General features: G+C 36.7%; 1 protein-coding gene across 3 annotated transcripts; it reads right to left on the minus strand.

The window, feature by feature from the left end:
- Positions 1–2253: 2253 nt before the first annotated feature.
- LOC112505831 (tRNA wybutosine-synthesizing protein 5) lies at positions 2254–12594 on the minus strand. Of its 3 annotated transcripts, XM_025109854.1 has the most exons (16): positions 12431–12594; positions 12256–12333; positions 9197–9280; positions 8317–8484; positions 8053–8121; positions 7838–7964; positions 7309–7381; positions 6816–6932; positions 6061–6180; positions 5931–5949; positions 5700–5760; positions 4343–4656; positions 3740–3855; positions 3534–3627; positions 2663–2826; positions 2254–2506 (listed from the first exon to the last, which is right to left on the minus strand). In XM_025109854.1, exons 1-15 carry the CDS (start codon positions 12521–12523, stop codon positions 2779–2781), a joined length of 1581 nt encoding a protein of 526 aa, XP_024965622.1. In that variant the 5' UTR covers positions 12524–12594; the 3' UTR covers positions 2254–2506; positions 2663–2778. The 3 variants fall into 3 exon arrangements, with proteins under 3 accessions (XP_024965622.1, XP_024965624.1, XP_024965623.1); XM_025109856.1 differs by lacking the exons at positions 4343–4656; positions 5931–5949; XM_025109855.1 differs by lacking the exons at positions 2254–2506; positions 2663–2826 and having other exon boundaries at positions 3549–3627; positions 3760–3855.
- Positions 12595–13547: the final 953 nt, after the last annotated feature.

Genomic DNA, 13547 nt, shown 5'->3' on the forward strand with positions numbered 1-13547 from the left:
CGTCACCGTCGCCGTCGCCCTTCCTCTCCGTCGCCGCCTCCGTAGGTGGTCGTCGCTCACCGTCTCCGTCGCCCACCGTCTCCGTCGCCCTTCGTCGCCCACCGTCTCCGTCGCCCTTCGTCGCCCTTCGTCTCCGTTCGTCTCCGTTCGTCGCCGTTCGTCTCCGTTCGTCGCCGTTCGTCTCCCTTCGTCGCCGTTCGTCTCCCTCCGTCTCCGTCGCCGTCGCCTTCGTCTCCGTCGCCGCCTCCGTCGCCGCCTCCGTCGGTCAACAGGTGAATCCCTTTCCCCTTTTCGATTTCTGTAGTTCTCGATAATTTGCTGGATTGAGGAATCCTCGATAATTTTCGATTTCTGTAGTTCTCAATACTACAAATCCTACAAACCAAACAAAGGAATGGATTTCAAATCCAATCCAATCCAAATCCCATGGAATCCAAATCCCTCTTAGGAATCCAAATCCCTCAAAAACATTCCTGCAAACCAAACGCACCCTTAGGTTTTCAAAGGCAATATACAACAAAGTTTATTTTAGGGTCATTTACCCAATACTTACCTCTTGCTACACTTCGTTTATCAAACATTTATCTTTTTAAGTGTTTACCAAGTCACATTGTTTTGTCATTATCTTGGTAAGTCTGATGACTCTTACCATAGTTAAGGCTTACTAGGTAAATTGTTACAAACGATGCTATTATAATGTCGAATTTTACTAGTAAGCGCTTACCGGGTAACTAGGTACGTGTCTGGTAAACAGTTCCTAACTTACGGGTAAGATTTTAGTCCATTAAAACAATATCATATGCCACAATTTATCGTTACTCTCACATCGTTCTTATCGGATAAACTTCTCAATTCTTGTCATGTTTATCGGATAAGGTAAAATAAATATTTACCGAGCAAGCGTTTAGTAAACAACCACTTAGTTTCTATTTATATCACCTCTCAAATCAATGTAATAAAGGTATCATAATTTTATTGTTTTTACCCATCTTTAACATAACAATATTAGTAGCTCACTAATTATAATGGTAAAAAGTGGAGAATTTAAGACTTGCACTTCTTGGGAAAAAGAAACTATGCGTACACTAAATAGAATTTGTTACACGACTCACTTTCCAGTTGAAACTTCCTCAATGCTTTTGTCATCAACAGTGTACTATACCTTACCTGTAACTGTAATGTATCAGAACATCTTCCACAACACAGTATGTGTAAACTCTTCTTTAAAGTAGTTGCACAATGTGCATTGTACACTGCTCCTAACATTGAACCCAACCAAAACATTCCATTGGATTCTCATTGCAAGTTAAGTAATCAAGTATCATTCCAATAAAAATGCTAAAGGAACACTTTATTCTGAATAAGCAAACAATTTTAGATGAATCATACAAAAGTAGACGTAGAAGTAACCATACGTTAACCACACGGGTTGTGACGTATTGGTTGAGACCTAGGGATGTGGTGAAATATTCCATCTGTTATGGGTCACTAACTTTATCAGGATTGTGGTATTACAGTCACAATTTGCCGGGACCATCGTATAGCATGGGACACCTTTTCATAAAAAACTAGGTCTTTTTGGTCAGATGGTCAGGGAGCATCTCCAACAGATTATCTATAATTTCTCTATAATATAAAACTAAAAGTTAAAATCTATAAAAAGAATAACATTTTAACTCAAATTATCATTTTACAGATTTCAATATTCATTATATTATTAAAATATTCTATAAATTATCATCTCACCTTTAAAAAAATATATAGTATAATAATGATACACTTTCATTGGTAGAGTGGATACAAAATTAACTTTAACCACAAAGGTGATGCCTAATTGGTTTGAGCTTTGGGCTCCAAAGGTCAAAAATACCTGGAGGTTCCACGTTCAAATCCAAGGAGAAATAAAAATCCCCTTGTGGTCACAGAGGTTCAAATGCGGTGACTCCGGGGCTACCCACAAAGCAGGTGTCGCCGTGAAATTAGTCGGCTCGCATAGCGGATTGGATACGCAGGTTAATAAAAAAAATCTCGCAACATATCAAGTTTTAGAGAATTCTCTGAACTTGAAGTTTTTTAAAGTTTTTTTTATTTTTGAAAACCATATAGAGAATCTGTTGGAGCAAAACAGAAAATAAAAGCCTCGTTTTCTCTATTTTAAATAATCTGTAATAAGTATCAGTATATAAAGGAGATGATGGGACCAGAAATGTAACAAGATCAAAAGGAAAATAAGAGAGGATCACAGGGAATTAAAGAAGATTCAAATTTACCCAAGGGAAGGGAACCATCAACGGCTATGTTTTTAAAAATTTCATAACTTGAATGATCGTTCCATGCAATCGGGGGACGACCATATTGCAGCTTTTATTCACAAGTCCACGAAATCGCACAATACAAACCTCCTAAAATGTATCGAAAACGGTTTACCTGATATAAAAACGGATCCCATAATGCATCGGCATGTTGAACCATGCAGTCATACCTCTGTTCTAGAAATTAGTATTTCCTGGTGATCATGCAAGATTAACAATCATTTTAGAACTAACAAGACACAATTAATCAAGAGATTAAATCAGCAGAAAAAATTAGTAGATTCGGGGAAAAGAGGGTGGATTTCTGGTCCGGTGTCTGGGGAGGGGAGAATATGAACCTATAAACTCACATGTAGGGGTGTACTGGAGCAGAGAAAAGGCTTCCACCTGCAAGTACCAATCCGCATTTTTGTGACCACTCGAGGGACCAATTTCAGTAAATGTCTTCTTCCACTGATGTATCTGGTCATTGAACTTTAACTCCCAAAAATCGATCCATAACATTCTTAAATGCCTGTGGCAAGTTAAAAAGCATGTTACACAGAACATCCCAACTAAATCAAATACCGTCATGGTTAGGAAAATTAAATGCTTGTATGTGTAGTTGAATACAAGTGCACGAGTCAAGCAAAAAGAAAATGCACATGGAACTCAACCAGGAACATAGACTATAAACGAGATGATAGAGCGACACCTCTCAACATGATATTCACCTTGTGGGAGAATATGGGCTACCTCAGATTAATCTCCAAAAGAGCCCTTGAGGAGAAAAGGGACGTTCCAATATATATACCGGAGAAATGGTCCAAGTAAAGCCGATGTGAGACTCCAACACACCCCCTCCAACAGAGGCTAGATGGACACATTGTCCCAGGGTCTCAAGAGGGGGCAAGTCTCTGATACCATGTTAGAATATGCGGAACCTCAAATTAATCTCCAAAAGAGCCCTTGAGGAGAAATGGTCCAAGTATGGTGGGGCTCCAACATGCCCCAAGGCTAGATGGACACAGATTGTCCTAAGGTGTCAAGAAGGGGCTAGTAAGAGTGTCGAGTCCCTAGAGTGGAGCTCCGATACCATGTTAGAATATGCCAAAACCTCATATTAATCTCCAAAAGAGCCTCAAGGAGAAAAGGGAGGTTCAACAAATATACAGGAGAAATGGTCCATGTCTAGCTGATGTGGGACTCCAACAGACCTAATAGTTAAACTTTATGTTGTACCTGGCAAGAAAATGACTCCTTTCCATTAAGAAGTGCATCCATTACAGCAAATTGATCATCAAATACACCATAAAATGCCCGGTAGAATTCATTCCTGGAAGCAGCAGAATCAAAATTCAACCTTAATCTTGATAATTCTTTTTCTTATTTATTGGTTAGGGGAGGAGGATAAAGAGAAACAAACTGTGGATGGTACAAATACTTACCTTTCTTCTTCATTAGTTACCTGATCCATCTCATCAAATTTCCGAGTAAGAACTTCAGCTCCAACCGGTGAAATCAAGTGTAATACTAAAGCCTCCAATGTTCTTGGGAAGTGATGCTAACAAATAAAACCATCGTTAGGTCACTTCTAAGTGGGACTTAAATCTCTGAATGACATTATTTTTTTAATTTGCTACAAAATATCTACCAAATTATTAAAAATATGAGTTGAGGGTCTGTTTGTTAGCAGCTTAATAGGCTTAAGACTCGCAACTTATTCGGTTAACTATACATGACTCTTTGGTAATGGCTTAACGATATAGAAAGTGGCTTATTCAGTAAGCTTCTAAGGGGGAGCTTTATGCAGAAATCCCAGTTTTTCAACGAACTTCTCTTCCCCATTAAAAAAACACCCTACTTCCATCTATGAAAAACCCCTCCCAAACAAAAACCTTCCAAATCTATGCAGATAAATTAATACACACAGACAACTTTGTCCACACAATAACCAAACAGCCCCTTACTCTGGCTAGAATGACAGGCAACATAAACCAACATAAAACTCAGAGAACCGTTCACAATTTAGGAAAAAAGCTAGGGCTCACCACCATTGCAAGGACCAATTTTTGAAGATTATGTGGTTCAAGAGCCCAAAAAATATTAGCAACTGGGTCATCCTCCAGGTGATACAATTCTGATATCACAATTTTCTTGGGCCCAGTTTTCTCCATATCAGATATTGAATCCACTGCATTACTCAAATCAGCAGCATTGACACGATCATGGACTAAAGAAACAAGTTCATGAAGAGATCTGAGAGCAGAAGGTTCTAGATCACGTAGCGTATTCCCATCATTTAACTTATTCCCAACAGAAACCTTGATGTTGCTGTTGGCGCCCAAACTGCAGCCATGGTCATCTGGTAAATATATCACCAAGTAATAAATTATTTTCGTTAATGATTCGAAAATAATAAATCAAAAGGCCAATAGATTATCACCAGCACCATAGATAAAGGGAAAGAAGAAAATATACAGTTGTATTTACGGAAGAAGCAGTTCCAATATACCATTACATTTACCAAGGGTTTAAAAGGCTGAATCGGGCCTCAAGACATTTTCCCGCAATGAGGCGAGCCGATAGCCTCAAGGAAGTCCGAGAACTAGGCAGAAATATATATACACCAAAATATGTATATATATACTACACAAATATATATACATTTGGGTATATATAGGGGACGTTTCATTTACAATCCATCCAATTCTAACAAACCATATAAACCAATCTTAGTTGTCCATCTAGATTCATAAGTATCTGTTTCATTTTGTTACCTAATCTTACACCATGAATATAATGAATGAATCTCAATAGTAATTAATGAATCATGAGAATTGTCCATAAATATCTCTATTGTTTCCTAATATAAGCTTTTGATTATGGTTTGTATAGTTTGTTAGAGTTAGATGGTCTGCAAATGAAACATCCCCTGTATATATTATAATATTAAATTACCAAGAGGTGCTGGTTCAGTGGTTTTTGGGTTTTAAAATATTATAAATACACAACACATTAGGGCCATTGGGCTTTAACTTTTAGTTTGCTAAAATAATAAGACTCATACTATAAAAGAGAATAGTATTAACATAAAGCTTATAAAAGAAGGCCAAAAGACCATTATCAAAGCAGATCATCCGAGGCGTACAACTCGACACTGGCTCACGCCTCACCAAACCGCCTCACTGGACCAAGGCGTAAGCCTCATCTAGGGTCCAAACCACCTCAGGTGCGTTTTTGGGACGCCTCGCCTTGAGGTATACGCCTCAAACGATTTTTAAAACCATGATATTTACTGCATAGGGCTACACTTTGCACCCTATCATCTATGATGCACTGTAAATACCCAGCCGATGGTAGTATAATACAACAAACAGATATAAAATATTAACAATACTAACTAACCTGATTGTTCATAAGAACACTTGTTACTCGCACAAGGGAAAGTCTTTCCCAGCATCCGATTCTGTACAAATCATCAAAGAAGATACACAAGTCATGACTGGGAAGACAAATGATAAAAAAAACAAAATACACAAGTCATGCTTTACAATAAACCTATAAACTTATATTTAAAGTTGACAATAGACATAATACATATTTAAATAGAATAGAAACTATTTGAGAAGTGTATACCATCTCTTTGTCTGTCAGTCTTGAAGATTACCAGTTTGATATAGACATGAAACAGGGAACGAATGAAAAACATCAGATCCTGTATGCTAATAGAACATGTAAAAACAAAAACAAGAAACGAAGAAAATACCTTTTCAATATCCTGCGCAGATAATACGAATCCATGTGTTCTGACATGCCAGACATCATTTCAGACCGCCACCAGAGGTTAACAGCAATAGTTAAACTTTCACTGTCAACTTGGTGAAACCTGGGCAAAAGATATAAATTAAGAAACACGGAACGAAAATAGTTAGCTCAGTGGTTAAGAAATGAATGATTCGAGGCTTCCTCAGATTGTGCATATTCTACATAAGGTTCAAGCTAAACTATTTGTGCTCTATGTCAGAATTTGGATAACCCTGCTGAATTATTTCACCCCATCAATTTTTAAAGAATCCCAACTATCCAAACCAAACGAGCCTAATATATCTCACGCGGAGGCGGTCTGGGGAGGGTGGGATGAACGCAGACCTGACCTCTATCCTAAACTATTTTCCTTATAAATAATTTTTGTCAAAGTTACTTGAAAGTTGAAACCCCTTTTCATTCAAAAATGTCCTTCACTGTGTTGAAGGCTGAGAAGATCATCATTGAAAGTCATGTATAAAGTGAAAAGATCTAGAGTATCTATCAATGAGGTGGTCACTGATGAATTCTTTTGCGTGCGACTCTGTAACACAAAAACTGATCTAATTTTATCTATAATCAAATTGTTCTCGGTTATTATTCTTGGCATTAAGATTAATAAGTAAAAAAGTACTGTCTCCAATGTCTGAGAGTAAAATCAACCGAGACTTCACAGGCAAAATTTAGAAGAGGAATGCATGATTTTTCGAATCTTACCATCCTTCAGGTATGAAAAGTGCATCACCTGCATGGAGAATCACCCTCTGCACATACTTTTTTGAGTGTTCTGCTCTTGGATGAAGAGAAATATCAGGTTCATCCATCGGAACAGCGCTGGTAGAACACAAACTATATAATGAACACCCAAACTCTAGAACTCATTTCTACAAAGTACTTTGACTTTGTAAGGAGTAGAAGAGAAACATAAATATCGGCTTCATGTATATAAAGTAAGACAAAGAATCAGTAGGAGTTAAGGTGAGAAGTGTAAGAAGAGGTGAGAAGTGTAAGAAGAGATTTGGACCCTTGATCACTTTTAATCCCAAAACAACCCATGAATTGCGTTTTAGAAGGGAATGATCTAGTGTGTCTCATTAGTGTTGATCTAGTGGTTCTCTTCAAATAGGATTGATCCAAGGGTGGAGATCCCTTCTTACCCTTCTCATCATAATTTACATTCTCACCGGAACCCAGCCCTATAAAGTAATACCTGTGGTTTGAAGCCTCCCCATGCAAAGGCATTGGATACAAGAAGGGACTGGATGAAGGGGGCCACAAATTAACTAACCAAACAAGAAAGAAGAAAAAGATGTTAGTGCACCATAAGGTGTTATGTTTTATGAAACTATACCATGAGGTTCAAGATAAACTCCCCGTGTAAGAGCATCTCCAACAGATTCTCCAAAACTTCTCCAAAAGAGAAAATGGAACTTCAAAATCTCTAAAACAAAAATACATTCAACTCCAACAGATTCTCCAGTTTGGAGATTACAACATTGATTGTATTATTGAAATATTCCTTTCATCTAATAAAAATATAATTCTTCATCTCTAAATATTAATTTTCAAAGTTTCTACTGGTTTTGGAGAATCTGTTGGAGCAAAGAACATTCCCAAAATCCCCAAAAGCTCTATTTTCTCCATTTTGTGGAATCTGTTGGAGATGCTCTAACATGTTAATTGTTCAATGCATAGTTGTATTTAAAAGGTTTTGGCATTGATAACCGACAAGACGACACCTTGTTTGCTTCCCGAGACAACACATAAAAGGTTATGATGTGGATCATAGTGAGTACTTGATCTTGCTTGAGCTCCATTCATCCATAGATTAATAGAAGCCAAGGTCTTCGTCTCCAAAAATAGAGGCTGCAAATCAAGCAAGTATAGATGTCAAAAATACGATGATCTCCGGTGGCAAGATCACCCGGGAAGTCAGAAAAGATAATAGGCATACCGTCTGAATGTCTTTTATAAGACTTTCTAACTGAACCCTCTCTTCTTTCTCGACATTCATAATTGGTACCTATATCAGTATACACATATTTTGCATCGTATGCATATACATAGATGCCCCCAAGTTAATTAATAAGAGAAGATCCAATGTCTTCACTTAAATGGTAGTAGAACATTGCTGCGACAATGGAAAAGTGAAACCTCTTAAAAACCAAAAGTACAGACATATTTATCATTGACCCATCTGATTGTACCAAATAGCAACCTGCGCTAAATATATTTGACGAATGTCTCCAACCAGCGGATCGTCTTGTCCTGTTTCAAAGTTGGCAGGCAAAAGCATCTCTGTACTGGAACACAGAGCATGGCCTTCCGTGCTTTGCAAAAAAACATCCTTGCAGTAGCCAATAAAGGTAGATAAAGGTAACTGGACCTATTTAAGGAACAAAACACGCAGTAAGTGGCATCCAAAAGCATAAACTCTATATTCAGCAAGGTTCTAAATGACGTGAGGTGTGGTGTGGAGGCGAGGTCAAGCCTCAAGCCTTACGAGTTACGGTGAGGCTACGGCGTCTTCAAGACGTGACCCAGGGCGGCATACACATACACATTTGTATGTATATGTACACTTGTGTGTGTTAGTGTTCTGAATAACCCCATAGAACAATTTAAATTCATGTAGAGTTATAATACTAAAAAGAAAAGAAGAGCCATCTATATCAAACTTATAAGAAAATGATAACATGCAAAATCGGGATTAAATCTGTCGAGTCTCTACTCACTATTTTCTTCAATTTTCAGAGGATTCATGTTGGAATCTTCGTGCACGGGAATAAGAGCAAGGATTTACCTATTTAGGGTTTTAGTTTCTATGTTCCTTTTTAATGTTTATACAAGTCTCAGGTGTCGTACATAATTAGCATGTATCCCTCAAGTTAAATGTTTAAAAATATTAATTAAAAAACCCATGCCTTGCAAAATAGCACGCCATAAGACGCCACAACGCGTTACAACGGAAGCCAAGCCTTAGAGTGGAGTCACATGGGTTAACGTGGCGGCAAAGCCAAGCCTCAGTGCCATAACGCGCCGTGACGAGTTATTTAGATATTTAGCAAAATCATGCAAATCTCAAAAAAAAAAAATACCCTCTCATGGTTTCCAATGTTTCCATAGAAGACCGGCGCAGATTTCGACAGCATCACTTCCACGGTTGACGACCCAGCTAGTCCCTACATATCCATGAATATATATATATATATATATATATAAGAAATGGTAAATTTGAACAAATATTCAAGCCCATACCACACATAATAATAATATAAGCATGCCAGATGCTCATATGGAACATGACTAATAGAAGCAGGACTATAAATAAACTTGACCATGGACACTTATCTATGTTTCAGTGAAGAACAAGACATGGTCGAGGGATGTCATGTTAAGTTTAAAAAAAATGAATACGCTAAGCATTACACTATAGTTGATGTGCATCATCCTTGATTTCGTAAAGTGCTTCTCTATTAACCCACATCCGCCTTAGTGATGGACTCGACATGTTCAAATTATATCGTCATATTTTTTAGCTGAGACGTTTAACAAATCTTTCCCTGTAGTATTTGTAGGACACCAGCATCACTTGATCAACTTCGTAAATTTAGGGGTCCCCCTTAAATTTTATATATACTAGGGGTGTACCCAAGAGATGTCAAATTCTATTCAACCGAGAATTAAAAATACAACTCTTCATTTGAAAAAGGAAATCCGAAATTTTAAAAAAAATTGTAAACTCCACCCTCTGGAGCGTCCCCATTGCACCGGTCCGCGGTCATTAACTCATTAGGGAATATAAATCACACATGCATCCCATTGGCAGAGAAGCGGTGTTAGGGCTCGAACCCGGGACCTCACTCATGAAATAAATCCACATATGTGCATTCAAAATATCATTAGATGTTTACTCGCAAGGTCCATATGCAGACATGAGCTGCAAGAAATGCCTAAGAAAAAGCTAAGCTAGACGAAATACTCATTAACTTCACTTTGAATGGGTGCATTTCATCTTCAAACAAACATATGGGAAACATCCTTCGATTTAGCTTTTTTAGCATAGGGAACGGTCATGTCATAAGTATGTGAATAAAGCTTCCGTCCACCACTTTTCATCTCCATCTCATAATAGAAAATCACAAAACCATGGATCAGTGATTGCTCTCATATTGAGAGTTAACTGCATGATTTTAATCAAAATATCAAAGAGATGATATTCGGAGGTTAGGGACTACAATTTGTGCTCGAATGTCATATCTCACTACCGACAAGGCATGCCTTACCCCTATGATATCTTGCATTGTCCGATCGAGTGCCTCCACCATGTACCTCTTAGCCATCTACGCTTTTCCTTGACGATTACTTTTGCATCCCGAAGCAATTGAGTAGTCTTGCTTTGTTGGTTTATGTTGCACAGAGTTATTGTCAAGAATGAAGAAAATCTTGAATCAAATGTGAGTCGTTCTCTTCCTGACATGTCATTCGCCAAATCTAAACAATCATCACCCACATGCCTCATGATCTCATCATATGCAGAATTCTGGTTAGAATTATGCGAGTCGAACACACAAGTGTCTGGTTTCACAACTATGGAGTACTCTTGTACCTCAAGGAAAACCCCAAATTGTAACTTCTCATATGGAATTACTTTTGGGAAATCAAAATCGAGATTCTTACCCATAGATTGTAGAAAGATTATAATGTCCATAAGGACCATATTCAAACTCATTGAACACTTCCGCATTAAGATTAATAAGTTTACCCCCGATATATGTATACTATGGATTTTTCTATTTTGATAATAACTCAGTGTACAACATAGAACAATAAAGCAGAACTACTTACTGCTTCAGGATGCAAAAATAACCATCTCTACCGAATGTCGATGGCAAAGATGCAAGTGGTGAAGGCACTCGATCGAACAACGCAAGACATCATAAAGGTGACACTCTCATTTGGTGGAAAGATGATGGTTATTAGTGGTGATTTTCGACATGTGTTGACGATCGTTAGTCATGGAACCCGAACATAGATTGTAGACTCTAGCCTACGGATGTCACCTCTTTGGTATTCGATTAAAAAGATGTGGTTTAACTCTCAATATGAGAGCATTAATTGATCCATGGTTTTCAGATTTTCTATTACAGGTCGGTGATGAAGATGAAGACCAAATGGACAAAAGTTTAATTCACATGTGATGACATAGCCATCCCCTAAATTGATAAAGCCAAATCGAATGATGTTTAATTGATGCAATCTTTCCGTTATGCAAATCAACGGAGCTGCTTCTATATATATCGTTCTTATGGCGATATTATCAACTATGATCATTAAGCATTTTATTACAGGACATGCCCATGGATAGATACTTCGAGCGATATCTTATCATATTTTAAATGAACTAATGTCTATGATCATAGATATATGTAATTTATATGATGTTCAAACATAAATTTTCGGATCTTATTTTTCCAGTGGCATTAATTTTCCATTTTTATTTTATAATAAATGTTTACATCCTTCTACATCACATAGGCACACAACTAGTAGATGTATCCTTTTTCTTTTGAGAAAGAAAAAAACATGATCAGCAACATAAAATTTGGATTCCTTTGTATACCTTAATCAGACCTATACTAACCGCTTAAATTCCTAGAGTAGTATTGCCTGAATTCTTTCAAGAGATATGCAATTGCAAGCTATCAACTCCCACACTCTTTGCTAGTTAATGTAAGAACACCGATCAGAAAAAATGGACTTATGTCAAGAAGACATTGTTGTCGATAAGGTAACTTTGCCTCAAAACCCACTCTGTAAAACTCTTCATACCTATCGATTAATAGACGAAGGATCGTGTTAGAATAGAAGTTAAAGGTGAGAAATGAAAGAAGGGATTTGAGTGTTCTAGTGTTTCTCTTCAATTAGCATTGATCCAAAGTGGAGTAACTTTCATTCTCACCCAAACCCAACCCTCAATCGGCAATATTGAAAATAAACTCCTACACAATAACTCAACACCGCTATCAAGCAATGAGACTTATGACAGAATCGACATGTATTTGTCGCTTATCGCTTCAGTCCAAACTCCTAATATGGTTAACTATATACACCTAGCTTTGAAACTGAAAAACTAGGCGAGCGGTTGAAGACAAACCTGTAGATAATCAAGACCACCATTCGAGGGATTCCACTTGCTGAAAGCCTTCCAGTCGTTGACGCATCCATGAAAGACCTTTAATCAGCCAAAAGAAAAAGGAAATCAACATCGGTAACAACGATCAGACGGATAGTTTATAAATAAATTGCTCATCTACGGATTAGAAGATTACAACAGGAACGTTTTTAGGTTCAATTTGCGAAATAAACTCCTCAGCTGATGGAATTGCGTCGATTATGGCGATTCGAGGAGATTCTTCTTCCATTGTATGCTTAAAGAGTCGCGATGAATACTGAAAATGGGGAGTTTAGGCGTTTTTAAGGCTAAAACCGCGTCGAATAGGTATCCCAGCAGTTATCTAAACAGGTATACCACACAATGGTTAGCTTGGCTACAAAGGTTGAAACTACTTTAATCCACGTTAATTAAAAAAAACATCTTCAATAAAATGGAGAAATATATTTATATACATATATTTATATCTACACTATATTATAAAGCATTTGACAAAAGCTTTTAAAAAAATATTTTTTTTATGTATGAAGTATTGTATATTAATGCATAATTACTTAAAATTTAAGATTACAAGTAATTGTGCGTAAATACAACTTATTAAAACTCTATTTTTTGAATTCGTTTAACTAACTGCAAATAAAAATAATCAAGTATATGATAAACATATCATTTTAAATATAAAAAATCTAAAATATAATTGGGATAATTATTGAGTTCTAACAAAATCATTATCTTTATAAATTTTTATTGTTAAGATGAAAATAAATTAATTCATTAAACCGTAAAAACATTATCTTTCTCAAAACCATATAAATCGTATTATATCAACAGAGACAAAAAAATAAAACGAAATATTAAAATAAAGATATATCTCGTTGCATTGTGCGAGCACCCTTCTAGTATATATATATACTCCAAAAAATGATATCACTAGACTTAGGGGGGATTGGGTTCATATATATATATATGTATGTATATATGTATGTATATATATATATATATATATATGTATAGAGGGGTGTTATTATACACCCTCTACCATTCATACAACCTATGCAACCTTAATCTAAACCATTTATTTTTTAATCAATGATCCAGATTAAATTCATGGCATAATTGTAATAAAATTGAAGTTGGGAAACACRCGCTGCATATATYGAGGGCAAATAAGGGTAAAATTGAAATTGGGGATTTCATCTATTCGAAGAAAGGATGCTAAGAGATTACGAACGCGAGAATCACTCTCGGTTGTATTACATATGAATTTACGTGAT

Source organism: Cynara cardunculus (assembly GCF_001531365.2).
Source record: "Cynara cardunculus var. scolymus isolate 2C chromosome LG 2, CcrdV1, whole genome shotgun sequence".
Taxonomy (NCBI): Eukaryota; Viridiplantae; Streptophyta; class Magnoliopsida; order Asterales; family Asteraceae; genus Cynara; species Cynara cardunculus.